This window comes from Geospiza fortis, unplaced genomic scaffold, assembly GCF_000277835.1.
Source record: "Geospiza fortis unplaced genomic scaffold, GeoFor_1.0 scaffold120, whole genome shotgun sequence".
Taxonomy (NCBI): domain Eukaryota; kingdom Metazoa; phylum Chordata; class Aves; order Passeriformes; family Thraupidae; genus Geospiza; species Geospiza fortis.
The window spans coordinates 1,857,332-1,871,131 of NW_005054364.1; the positions used below are offsets into that span (position 1 = coordinate 1,857,332).

General features: G+C 36.2%; 1 protein-coding gene across 1 annotated transcript in view; it reads left to right on the plus strand.

The window, feature by feature from the left end:
- The window catches only part of CUL1 (cullin 1), a 37,344-nt gene that overhangs the window by 18,382 nt on the left and 5,162 nt on the right, over window positions 1-13,800 (plus strand). Inside the window, exons 7-16 of the mRNA XM_005424151.2 lie at window positions 1,470-1,632; window positions 5,246-5,376; window positions 8,094-8,201; window positions 8,299-8,405; window positions 9,532-9,580; window positions 9,976-10,107; window positions 10,641-10,758; window positions 11,689-11,765; window positions 12,514-12,645; window positions 13,455-13,547. Coding sequence (XP_005424208.1) covers window positions 1,470-1,632; window positions 5,246-5,376; window positions 8,094-8,201; window positions 8,299-8,405; window positions 9,532-9,580; window positions 9,976-10,107; window positions 10,641-10,758; window positions 11,689-11,765; window positions 12,514-12,645; window positions 13,455-13,547 — 1,110 coding nt within the window. The remainder of the gene's footprint in view (window positions 1-1,469; window positions 1,633-5,245; window positions 5,377-8,093; window positions 8,202-8,298; window positions 8,406-9,531; window positions 9,581-9,975; window positions 10,108-10,640; window positions 10,759-11,688; window positions 11,766-12,513; window positions 12,646-13,454; window positions 13,548-13,800) is intronic.

Below are 13,800 nucleotides of genomic sequence, written 5' to 3' on the forward strand. Positions count from 1 at the left end.
TCCACTGAACTTCTCATCTTTATAGTTGACACAAGTGAAGATACTGTTGTGTGAACTGATTATTTTTCCCTTGTTTCTGAAATGTGACTTTAAAAGGAAAATGGAGTTTAGAAGAATGCCAAATAAAACAGAGAGTATAAGGAAACATGAAGTTAGAGTAAATATTTCTTTTCATAGAAGAGTTCACAATGAGAGTTGACTGTTAACATTAAAAGCGAAAGTCTAAGGATATTTTAATAGCAGCATCAGAAGTGGTGGAATTTCCTGAACTACAGAAATACAGAATTGATTAAATACAGGCTTAGTTCCAATGTTCATAAGAAAGATTTGCTGCTATTTGCTCTAAGTAAGGAAGTTGTTATTCCTTACTGTTAAGAAACTGGCAAGTACTCTGGAGCTTGTATCCCTTCTCAAATTGCTGATTTCATTTCCTATTTTTTGATCTGTACTGGTGTAGCTCTAGGAGACAGTAATCCAGGACCATTTCAGAAGATGTAAGTGCACAATCATTGCAAAATAAGTGAAGCTAACAGTGACTTAGATGATTTAAAGCTATCTATGCGTGGTGCAGTGCACTTGCAGTGTAGCTGTTCCTTTTTTATTGTCCGGAATATGATCTTTCATGCTTGCTTGTTACTCTGGCATACTAGGACAATGAATTAACCTAATTCCATTTTCTTGATGATGTTGTTAATTTAAATAATTCAGGCTGATAAGAAGGCATACCCCCTTTATCCCTAATAACTTGCTGCAGTTACAAATGGTTTGTAATGTGAATCCTTAACACTTTTGCAAATGAAATAGAGTAATTGTTATGTAAACAATTTCAGTTTTACATTTCGGCATAAGTTCTGTTCCTGTGACATTTAGAATTTTAGTTTGCCAGGAAGATACGCATATGTAGCATTTTATATGCCAAATTAAATGCAAGTATAATTTAAATGACTGTAGTTTATTGGGAAGCTTTTCTGTGTAAGAATGTAGATGAGACTATTCAAATAAATTTGTCATGGGCATAGTGTTAAATTGTAGTTTCCTGCCTTTTAGTTTTGTGGAGCCGTGAAATACATTCATGTTTGTCTTAAACAAAACTACCTCTGTAGCTGGAGAGCTTGGTGATCCTAAAACCGACAGCATCTCATGTCAGAGGCTTTCTCTTTTTCTGACAGCAGATTTCCATCTGTAAACTCCTTATTCACAAGCAGCAGGAAAACAGTTTTGCTGTGATTCTCCCCTGCCATTTAAACAGCACATTGTATTTTCATTAACATAAACATCAATCCCAAATGTATATTATGATTCCTGGAAAAATAACTGCTAAAGTAGGTGGTTCACAACACCAGAGTAGAGAGAAGTTTGCTTCTTGTTGTTGTTTTCTAGAAGAATTGACTGAACAGTCACCTGTTTTCTGCTGTTGGATTCATGTTCTGCCTTTTGTGGGTTTCATGTTTATCTCTGTGTTTCCGTAGGCTGAAGCTCGCCTTCTTGAGGAGCAGCGCAGAGTTCAGGTATATCTCCATGAGAGCACACAAGATGAGTTAGCACGAAAGTGTGAGCAAGTACTCATCGAAAAACATCTGGAGATATTTCATACTGAGTTTCAGAATTTGTTGGATGCTGACAAAAATGAAGGTAAGGAGTTTCAAACGCTGGATTTAGGCTTAGAGCTCTCGTCCTTGATGAATTGTGAATAATATAAAATCTGGTGCTAGCTAAATGTCTTGTGTTCGGGAATTAGATTAAGAGAGAAGATAGTCACTAGACTGATGGACAAGCAGGTTTTAATGAAATCAGGATGGCTGATGGTACTGCTTCAAGGACCCTACCCCAATCCCAGATATTAAGGCAGAACAGCACAATAAAACAGTTTGATTTCTCTTAACATGGCTGGAAGAGTTTCAAGAGCACTTGAGCCATTTTTCCAGCAGGAACTGAATCTTGTGTGGGAGAGATGGGAGGTGAAAAACAGACCAGTACTCTTCAGTACTCTTTCCAGCTCTTTCAGTTTAATCTGTGGATCTTCCTGAGTCAGCACTGAGAATTTTAAAATCCAGTGTTCAGAAGTATGTATCAGAAATATTAAAAGAGGAAGAGATGCAAATAAATAGCTTTTAAAATAGAATATATAAAATACATAATACTGCATATAGAGTGCAAGGAAAGGGTGAAAATTATTAATTGATGAGTTAATTTTGGCTGTGAAAATGATTCTTAAGTGTTGGTAATGGATCAAATTTATATTGTCATAGAGAATACGTAGAATAAAGACTTCTTCAACGCTTCCTCTGAAATAAGTGAAGAATATCAGAGTTTAGGTATCTTTGACGAATTGTCAGTTGTGTTGGTTTGTATTAGTTTCTTCAGGAGTTTATAGAGAGCACAGAATTAACAGCCAGAACTAATTCCTGTGGATCGTGCAGATGATAAGGATGAATCATGATTCTGATTTCCCAATTGGGGAACTAATTAAATCTGTATTTCAAGTCTGAGTATGGCTGTATAGCTGAAATACTGCTCTTATGAAAGGGGCAGAATGAAAGAGCTGTGGTTAAGTTAGTAACGATAAAATTGTTCATTTGAGAGTTTTAAATTGTAACTATGACTCTGTCTCATTGTATATTGGTCTTAAAATAGCAACTACAAATTATTACTATCTATAATAGTCATGTTGATAATGAAGAGATGCTTTGAAATCAAAAAGGGCAATTGAGCATGATTAGTAGGTCAGAAGTTAGCTGATTCAAATGTAAATAATCTGTACTAGTATTTGAGTCAGATGTTGTTTGTGTTTGTAAATATTTACTCCATAATTGGAAGTGATTTTAATTGGTGTTGGTTTGTGAAATGACTTCATAAATGACTAAATTACTTCTGACAATTGAAATAGCAATAGAACAAAAAAGAAAGTTTTTTCTGGACTCAGGACACCTTCACAGACTTTTATTTTCCTCCTACTTGATCAAGCTTATAGGTTATGTGAGCCCTTAGCACAATCACTCACCATAGTGATGCAATTCCATAAGTTTGTCAGGGTAAAAAAGAAAAGAAGTATCTTGTGTCTTGGGCACTGTCTAGTTCTGTTTCTTTGGGTTTAGTTTCATGTGGATTATTTCTAAGATTAACTAGACATTCTTTAAAATGCTTAATTTTTTTCTTCTTTTTCAAAATATTTTTTCTTCTGTTATCAAGCTTCACTTATGGAAATTGTAGCAGTTCCCTTGCCCTTTTTAAGATTCATGAGGTTTCAAGATTAGAAAATTTATTTTCAGTGACAGTCTGATAATTCACTCTTTAATCACAGTAATCGGTTCATTCTCCAATTTGTGATATACTAGCATAGTCTTTGGTAGACTATCCTAAACTTACAATAAAAGGTTGCTCTTGATTAAAATATTTATTGTCTTGCTCTTCAAAAGAAAATACACTGGTTTTGAGGTCCTTCCATGCAAACTGTGTTGGAGAATATCATATTACAGGCCACTCCTGTTGGTGTTCTGTAACTTTTTAATCCATTGTGCAACTGATGCATAAACTGGTTATAAAGGTTGTGGGACACATTCCTCATGTGTTACATACTCACATGAGTATAATACCTGTAGGAAATAATTGGGTTTATTGGGAGAAGGCTGTAGTGATGTAGGTGGAGTTACCATGCAAATCTTCCATGAGACTTTGTAGTATCTCTTCCTTATTTCACCTAACACAGACATCCTGGTAAACCAACCTGTGAACACTTGTTTGTGGGTAAATATAGCAGCAGCTTGTTGTATCTATGCATGGCATTATTTTCCTATCTTTTTTCTAAAATTCTGTGGGGTATTCATATGTTCTTATAAAAGTTAACATCAGGTTGCAATCATGGTTTTTCACCGAGAGAAAAAAAAGTTTCGTTTTCAAATCTGCAAGTTTAAGTTTGACAAAGTTTTAAGGAAAGGAAAGTGTTATACAGAAACCTAACTGAACTGTCATCCCTTCAGTATTAGAAGGCATCAAACTCTGTGTTGTATTTCAGAGTTAGGTAGAGCACCAGCTCATGGATTGCTCTGTTTTGTTTAATCTGATAATCCTCTGGTGGTAATAAATTGCTCACAAGCCCTTCAGAGAAGTCCTTGCACCTGAGAAGAGCTGCCAACCTTTCCATGTGTTCCACAAGGTGAAATATCCTCCTTAGTTTACAGTAAATAATCTGATTGTTTGCTGTTTCGCTGGAGTGCCTGTTCAGTGAGGGCAAGATTTCAAGAGGTGACTGGCAGGTTTGTGGACCTGGTTTATGGCCAATTCAATGTTTGCTTTTTTTTTTTTTGAAGAGTTCTGCTCTCAGAAAATACAAAGCATCTATCCTGTTGAAACTAAATAATAAAAACCAAAACCCTCTTCAGTATGAGACTTTCCAGAATTGCTAATTGATTTGGAAAGTCTTGGCTGAAAACTGGTGAGATTTTAATATGAAGCCTTAACATACGTGAAATGACATGCAGTTTTACCTTCATTGGTTCTATTTTAATGCTTTTCAGAACCTCTTTTTTCTTTTAGATAAAATTATAACTACTGATAATCAGTCACTTGAAGTTGTTTCTTTTTTGAAGAGATGTCTTTTACCAACAGTGTTTTATTGAAGGAAATTTGATTTATAATGTTTCAATTTACCTGCTAAGGTCGTATCAAGATTTTGCCTTAAATTTCCAACTGTTATCACTGATGCTGCCCAAAGCAAAAGTGTTGATATGCCAAGGGCTACAAGTAATGTTAGATCTCTGAGAACTGACCTGTTCAGAATAAGATTTAAAGAACAGTGATCAGCTGGAAAACGTTGTACTTGTAGCACAGCCAGCAGTAACATTAATAAGAGTCTCAATTTCATGGCAGCACCTCAAAATGTTATTTAAATAAGAGAAGTTTAACACCATTTTTAAATCATTGCTTTAAACCTGCGAAAACTAAAAATTGGAAGTAATTTTTCTACCATTCAAATGGTAGGGTTTTATTCTTGAGATTTGTTGCATTCTGAAGGTAAAAAGTAGATCCTAGTATAACAGATTAACTAGTGTTAGCTTTCCAGATGAGTGCAAAGGTTTGGTATAATCGTTTACTGTCATTTTTTCTGGCTTATTACAGGAGCAGTTGCATATGTGTTTTTGTTGACAATGGATGTTTAGCTCCTGTTGACAATTTATAAATGAGAATTTGAAGTAATAGCCAGTACAGATGGGAGATGTTAGCTTTCCTGTTTTTTCCTCTTTTACAGACTTGGGTCGCATGTATAACCTTGTATCTCGAATCCAGGATGGCCTTGGAGAGCTGAAAAAACTTTTGGAAACTCACATTCATAATCAGGGTCTAGCTGCAATTGAGAAATGTGGAGAAGCTGCACTAAATGCAAGTATCCCATCAAAACAAGTCTCTGTGTGGTGCCACTTTTACATTAGAGGATGGTGAATGCTTCCTGATAAAACTTCCAGTTTGCTTGTTTTCCCTCTCACTAATTTAATTTGTAAGGACTTGGCAATTCTCAAATGTTGGTAGAAGGTTTAAAACAAAATTTACATCACTGTTTCTACTCTTTAAATTTTGGGGGTATTTGGGGTGGGGGTTTTTTGTTTTCATTTGGTTTTAGCAGGTTGTGGGGGTTTTTGGTTTGGTTTTGGTTTGGTTTTGAGGGGGAGGGTGAGTTTCCTTCTGAGATTTTGCTCTCTGTCAGGATGTCATGCTGCTTGGAAAGCTGACTGTGCAAATACAACACCCAACACTTACAATACAAGTACACCTGAAAGTCAACTGTTTCAAGAAGCATTATCTCCAGTCAACTGAGTTTTATTTCATCATCTTAAGGAATTCTGACTTGGATGAGACTATCTAGAGAAAGTTTCTGTTAGTTTGAGTTTTTTGATAATGTCTTTATTCTGTTTGGAAAAGCATGAGAAATAGAAGAAGAAGGAGGAATTGAAATGGTTGGAAAGGTCACAATATAAGGAGGAGATCTTGTCTTTGGAAAGGCTGCTTTTTCACTTTTTATCCCATAATTGTAATTTCAAACTTGATTTTTGTATTGATTAAAGTTGCATCTTGGCAGCATGAAGTTTTTTAAGCTCTTTGCCAACCTTCTTCTCTATGGACAATATGATGTTTTCCAGGGGAAAAGAAAGAATGAAACATTGCACAAAGCAAGATCAGGATAGAATATAGATTCTGTTAAATTTTATTTAAAGTGGAATTCAAGAAGCGCTTGGAAAATCCTCTCAGGCATTGTCACTGATAATACCATCATTAGTGTGATTCTCAGGATGGTCCTGTGCAGAGTCGGGGGTTGGACTTTGATGATCCTTGTGGGTCCCTATACACTATGATTCTATGATTAACTTCGATTTTTGACAAAGTTTATTTTAACTTACTGCTTTCCTGAGAAATTCTTGAAATAGCTTCCTACTAAAGCAGTAATCTGTATTGAAGGGTGTAGTGTCTGTTGTTCATTTCTATAGTTTTACGTGCATAGCTTTTTAGCAGTGTTGATCTTTTATGAATCATAAAGTAATCATGAAGCAAGTTCAGGAATCTTCAGTTTCATTTGTAGTTGTCTCCATGAATTTTGAAATCAGATCTGCTCCTTGCTTTGCACATCCCCTAGTGGTCATCGCTCTTGAGGTTTTTTCCTGCTTAGGCCTTGAAGAATTAGGCCACCAAAAAAAAAATGAAAGCTCTTTCTCCAGGAATTATTTCTTATTTCAGGGAGGGGAGGTCCAAGATTTGTATGTATTAGTTGACGGCAACCATTTACAAAACTCTTCCTGCCTCTGACACTTTTTCTTGTTTCCACATCTTTCTCTTTTGTTTCTTATTCCACACATTTGTTCTTCATTTTCATATGAAGTAGTATCTCTGGTTGTTATCCTTGGGAACCATCTTGCCTTTTCTTGCAATATCCCATACACCACTGTATTTGCTATTCATCATTGCATTGTTAGTCCTCTATCACACTTAGGACTGATTCTTCCCAACCTCATTTACCTGTACTGTGTCTAAACAGATAATCAAGTGAAAAAATGCTTCTCACTTTCTCTGTGGTCAGTGCAGAGAAATAGTCATATCAGCCTGACTCATTTCACCTATTTTAGACTTCAATGCAGAAGGAGTTGTGCTCTAGTCTCTGTTAACTGTATTAACAAGACTGCTTTTCAGTCAGAAGACTGGCTGCTTTTTGTGCCTCTTGTTTGTTGTTTTTTTTTTAGTCCTTGTAATCAGTACTTTTCTGAATGTCCTTAGATCCACTTGCATTCCTTATCTCAGAAGTTCTCAATAATCTCAGCTCTTTGTCTCAAGCATGGCATGAGATTGGTGGGCCATGGTAGCCTGTATCTGTCTTCAGTGGCAACAGGAAATGTTTTTTAGGATCCTGATAAAACCCTGCCCATATTCCACCACTTCTAGCCAACAAAACCTTCTGATCTCCAAATTGAAGACTTCCAGCCTTTTTAGTCTTTCTAGTTGTGTAGTAGCTGTCCTGTGTGCCTGATGGTTTACTTGCCCATCATTGTCCCTATCCTTGACTCCACTCCATCTGTATTGAGAAACAAAGATCAGTAACTGCACAAAAAACTCAGTTTGAGTACAGTAAGCTTGATGTTTATTGGCGTTTGGCTGCCACCAGGTGCTGAGCACATAGTTTTTAAGAACTGCCAATGACTGAGGTGTCTGTACTAAGTTGTACCTACTGGATATAAACCAGTCACATTCTTACTACAGAGATTTTCCTCTATAGCAGCTGCCACTTTATGATTGTCCAGCTCTCTCAAGTGTGATCTGAAGCAAGTTTAAGTCTTTGAAAATGTTTGCAGTGGTTGAGTAAATACTTTGTTGTCTTTTGTGTGATGTGGTACACTCTGCAGTCTGGTTGCTGTAAATGAAAGCTTGCAGTAACATGAGTCAGTCCTGGACATAGGACCTGAACTAGTCTGGGTATTGGTTTGCCTTTAAATGTTTCTAATACTTAATAGACTTTCTCCACACAAATTTTCTTGGGCCAGTGAATAGCTCCATTTTGGAGGAAGTAGAAAGCCAAAAGTCAACAGGTTGCAAAATCCAGTCTCTCCTTATTGCAGGATCCAAAAATGTATGTACAGACAGTGTTGGATGTCCATAAGAAGTACAACGCTTTAGTCATGTCTGCATTCAACAATGATGCTGGCTTCGTGGCTGCACTAGACAAAGTAAGTGCATGTAGTGGCAGATGCTGGATTGTTTTTTTATTCCATACAAAATAAAAAAATTGTCTCCCAAAATTTCACTATCTTTTGTGATTTATAGGCTTGTGGTCGATTTATAAATAATAATGCAGTAACAAAAATGGCTCAATCATCCAGTAAATCCCCAGAGCTACTGGCACGATACTGTGACTCTTTACTAAAGAAAAGGTATGTCCTCAAAGACAAATGATTATTTCATGTTGGCTTTTATTTTAAAAGGTTTTAGCCTATGACGTTTTATACTGTCTTCAGAAGCACAGCTTCACTTTGCAAGAAATTAATTTTATCAAATTCTGGATGCAAAAATTTCAGTAGGACCATTCCTAAAGGTTGTGTTGTTTGGTACTCTTTTTAAGGAAAAGTGGAGGAAATAAACAAACCTTTCTTGCCTTATAGGAATCTTAAGTTTTTGTTTTTCAGTAAAACTGAAGGAGGGGTTTTGGATAGGGTTTTTTACACTGAAAAACTTAAATTGCATTGTATCTTTTAAAGAGATGCATATTCCCTTTTTCCATTAAAACTGTTGCTTTCCTCCTTTTGTTTTTTCTATATCTTCTTCTATCTGGGCAAAAACTGAGGAGAAAAACTGCTTTCTAAGCTTTCATAGTTCATATTTTAATTCAAGGTATTTGGCCTTAGATTCAGCAGCTCATGCGCTGAGTTGGTATCAGTTCAGTTCATACTGGATTGGTGTCAGTTTTGTCCCATTTCTAGTTGTTTTGGCAGAGAAAAAAAGCCACCACCAAACAACCCAAAAATGGGAGAACTTGCTCACTTTTCTCTTTCCCATCTCCTCCTTCATTCAGCAAAGGGTTTATTTTCTCCTTTACAAGTACTGACTGTGCGCAGGGTAGATTTGGGATTTGCCGGGTGGGCGAACATGAGATGGAGGAAGACAATGTGGTGCCACTTGAGCTTTCACCCATTCAAGTCCCAGCTCTGTGAGCTGGTTTCTTCTCACTGTACTATCTAAGATAAGAAATAAAGATAGCATCTAGCAGCAGGAAGAGAGAAGTCCATGTTTAAGCTCATAAATCCTGAAAAGTACCAGGCCACCAGCAAGTCCCAAGCAAGTCCAGGTCTTCAGCCTGTGACATTTGGGAAATTCAGAATTGCTAACAGGTGGAGCAGTAAACTGTTCACTTCATTACATTGTATTCTCTTTAAAGAGGCTTTGATCCCAGAACTACTCAAATTTGCATTCTTTTATTTCTGAAGCTTTCATATGCATCCATATGTTGGTTTTAATTCTGCTGGTTTGGGACTCATTAAAAATGCACTTCTTTAATTGCAGCTCAAAGAATCCAGAAGAAGCAGAATTGGAAGATACACTCAATCAAGTGGTAAGATGTCTATAAATACATACAAACTATAAAAATTCTTTTATTTTGTTTATTAAAAACCCTTTACAGCAGATTTAAAGTGGCTATATTGAAGTTATGCTTTTGCTTAATGCTTTATATATGCATATAAAATGTATCATTTCCATGACATCTTTTTATATCATTATATATCCACATGTATATAGTATGCTCTACATGTGGAATATACAGTTCTTGTTTTAAAATAGCATCCATATTTAAAGCAAACACCACGAGTCCCTCCACCCTCTCCCAAAAAAGCCAAACAAAACCCCCAATCTTTAAAATTTAGGTGCAAGTTAAGTAGTTCCTGCTATATCTTTTTCAAGACAAATGTTTAAATATTTTTCCCTTACAAATTATCTTGGCTTTTCCAGATGGTTGTCTTCAAGTACATTGAGGATAAAGATGTGTTTCAAAAATTCTATGCTAAAATGCTGGCAAAGAGACTTGTGCATCAAAACAGTGCTAGTGATGATGCTGAGGCAAGCATGATCTCCAAACTAAAAGTGAGTATTCCATGACTGTCCCATAATTACTGCCTTGCAGATCTTCACACTGTTTTGGAAAGCATTGACGTGCATCCTTTCATTTATTTTATGCACAGAAAAATACACAACCTAGGTCTTTTATTTTTCTTTTTGTTTTAATCATATGAATTTCTAGTGCATGTCTGCCTGATGGAGCTAAGCTTAATTATTCTTAACCAAATGAATGACATGGATTTAATTATTCAAGGGAATGAGTACTGAAAAGTAGCTTAATTTTGTTAACCCATTTATATGCAGAGTTAAGCAAAATACAATTGACTACCCTTTGAGTAGTCTTTTTCATTGTGTTTTGCTTAATTTTTAAGCAAAATTTTCCTCAGTTTTCAATAGCAGATAAAGCTCATATTCCAGGGGGGATGGGCACTTTGCGTAAGGGAAATAATGGAACTTTGTACATCTTCTGTTAAGGAAATAAGTTCCAAAAAATTGTTCTTCTCATTAGCCATTGTCCAAAATATGTCTTGCTGATGTATCTGTGCTTTTAAATACAGCAAGCTTGTGGTTTTGAGTATACCTCCAAGCTGCAGCGGATGTTCCAAGATATTGGTGTAAGCAAGGATTTGAATGAGCAGTTTAAAAAGCACCTGACCAATTCAGAACCATTAGATTGTAAGTAACACCTTTACCTAAGTTACTGTTGCATAGTATAGCTTCCTCTTACTTCTGCAGAACTAAGTGTGTGTGGGAAATATTTGACTTACACTGTCACAAATTAGAGTTAGTGTTCTTCTGACCATGATAGCTGGGATGTTTAAATTAGGTCTTTAAATTCTAGGTCTGTTCTTTGTCTTCTAGTTGCTCTTTATATATTTTCTGAGTAGCCTCCTGCTGATTTTAGAGCTTGCGTTTAGGTATATAACTAAATTATGTTGAATACTGCCTCGTCTTTTTTTTTCTTTTTTCATGTTTGATTGGAGAGATGTTTTTCTTTAAACAGTTTTGATTTTTAGCTGTTTAATACTTAGATTTATGTGAAAGTATTAAGGATAAAAGTATATTGTGTTCCAGGTTGTTAGATGCCCCATCATGTTTTTATACTTTTCAGTTGAAGCACGTTGAACCAAATTCTGTCAAGAATTGATAATTATTTATTGTATTACAACTAGAGATGTGTATCATCAGGTTTAAACTTTACTTAGTTTTTGTATTGTTCATACTTGACCAAAATGCCTTATAAGTTGTGAAAGGTCTGTTCTTGCAGTTGTGTATTGTGGAGCGATGATGAACACTTATAATTTTCACACTTCTGTGTAAAAAGAGAAACTCACTGTAGGGATAGAAACAGAGTAGTAACTTCTCCAAATGGGAGAAGATTGAATGCCTGTAACAGTAAATCTGAAGGTCTCCAACTGCAGTGACATCTCTCATGAATAGCTTTAATTATGCTCTGACAAAAATAAAATAGTGCTTAATGATTTTTTACTGTGTTGGTTTGACCATGAGCCAGAAACATGTCTGTGTTAGAACTGGGACTGTGTGTGAAGAGGGAGTTAGGAGAAAGTGGGATAATGCAGCTCATCCTCTTCGCCTCTCTTTCAGTGGATTTCAGCATCCAGGTGCTGAGTTCTGGATCGTGGCCGTTCCAGCAGTCCTGCACATTTGCTCTGCCATCTGAGGTGAGGCACTTGCTCTTGGTTCATCTGAGCATGGAATCATCCTGAGAGAAATTTTTTTTACAAGGCTGATGTCTCCTTGCATTCTGTTGTGTATCAGAGAGGACTGTGTCTCTGTTATTTGCCTATTTGGCCTGAGGATATTTGGAATGAGATAATTGAGTAAGGTAGTAGGAGGGAACTGTGTGAAATCCATGTGTTTGTATCTTTCCCATGAAAACTCCTGATTAATGAATCTTTCTTCACAATATTCAACAGCAACTAAAGCAAATTTTTGTTAGTGCATTTTTCTGGGTTTACTTAAGAAACCTTTTCATACCATTGCTTCAGCTTTGCCCAGTAAAATCTTTAGATGTTATAATCAGTTTTCTGCTGAGTGCTTATCCAGAAAAAAGGCGTGAATATTTAACCTGAGAAATAAATTTAATGCTGTTACCTGGAGGATGAAGGTGGTTAAAACAAATTGCTTTTCTAGCCATTCTTAATGTATCATAAAAGGAAGAATGAACCTTAAATGCCTGTTTACATTTGTACTGTTAATGATACTCTAAAGGGGAAACTTAGAGGGAAATTTTTAATCCAGTCTGCTGAATCTGAATATTTGAGTTTCCATTTGGGCTATTTAGACAACGTGGTGGTTGAGGGTGATCAGATTTGATGATCCCCTGTTGCTTCCATAACATGTTCTAGTAATGGTAAAGAAAGGTAAATAATATTTATTTATTTATTTATTGCTGTTGTTTTTATACAGTTAGAACGGAGCTATCAGAGATTTACTGCATTTTATGCCAGTCGTCACAGTGGAAGAAAATTAACATGGTTGTATCAGCTGTCTAAAGGGGAATTGGTTACCAACTGTTTCAAAAATAGATACACATTACAGGTAAGGACAAGTCATACCCATAGAAACACTTGGTGATGGTTGTTTTTAGAGGACTGGATGCAGCCAGTAGAACCTTTATTGTATGTTATTTTATTTACTATACTGATACTAAAGATCTGTGTTTAAAATTGACTTAGGAAATGGAACACATTGCCTGTGGTTTAAACAGGTGTTGAAATGCATTTTGTGAGATAAATGCAACCTCTTTTCCTAGGATCTCATGCTGCTTGTACTTTCCTGTCTGCTTTCTCTCAAAAAGTAGATGGGAGAAGAAACAAGATAATGTCAGACTTTGACCTTGTCATCAACATAGGTTAACCCTGTGATTGATAGAGATGGATAAGCTACTGATAGCTGCTTGGTGTATAAATTTGGTTTCATTATTCTGCTGGAGTTGGGAGGGTTGTGAGGATGAATTCAGCAGTCTGTGTATTGGGTATAATGCAGATTAAATGGGCAAGAGCTGGAGTGACAGAGGAAAACAACTTAAAACTATATTGGCAGGTACAAGGATAATGCTTTGATGCCATAATAGACAATTTGATGGACTGTCTGAAGCAAGCTAAATGATTCTAATCCTGGGGTTTATGTTTAGATAATGCTGGAAGGGGGAGTTCTGGTTGTAAAAGCAACATTTTATTCTTTTTTTTTTTTATTAGCACCACTTGGGTATTCTCTGTTGTCCAAATATTCCAGTGTATGTGTTTAACTGGTGTATTTCAAGCTGTTCAGATTCAGAAAGTGTTTGTAAGTTCTCATTTTTTGATTTCCCCCCTCTCCCCTCTGTTCTTTGTTTTTGGTTTTGTCAGGCATCCACATTCCAGATGGCGATTTTACTGCAGTACAACACAGAAGATGCCTACACCGTGCAGCAGCTGACAGACAGTACTCAAATAAAAATGGTAGTGACTTTGCATGTTTTACCACACTCTTGTGAGCAAGTGTTTTGGTCTTCAGGGCTCTTCCTGCTATCATAAGAAATTTGGATTACACATGCATGGAGCCAGAACCAGTTTCCATCCCAAAGGAGACAGATGTGCTCTGTTCTTGGTCAATTCACTTTCCTGGTTTACTTTCCTGTAATCATAACTGCCTGGTCTTCTGATGAGTCTTAGTGCATGTACCTTCCTGTTCATGACTGTCTAGCTTCCTGCT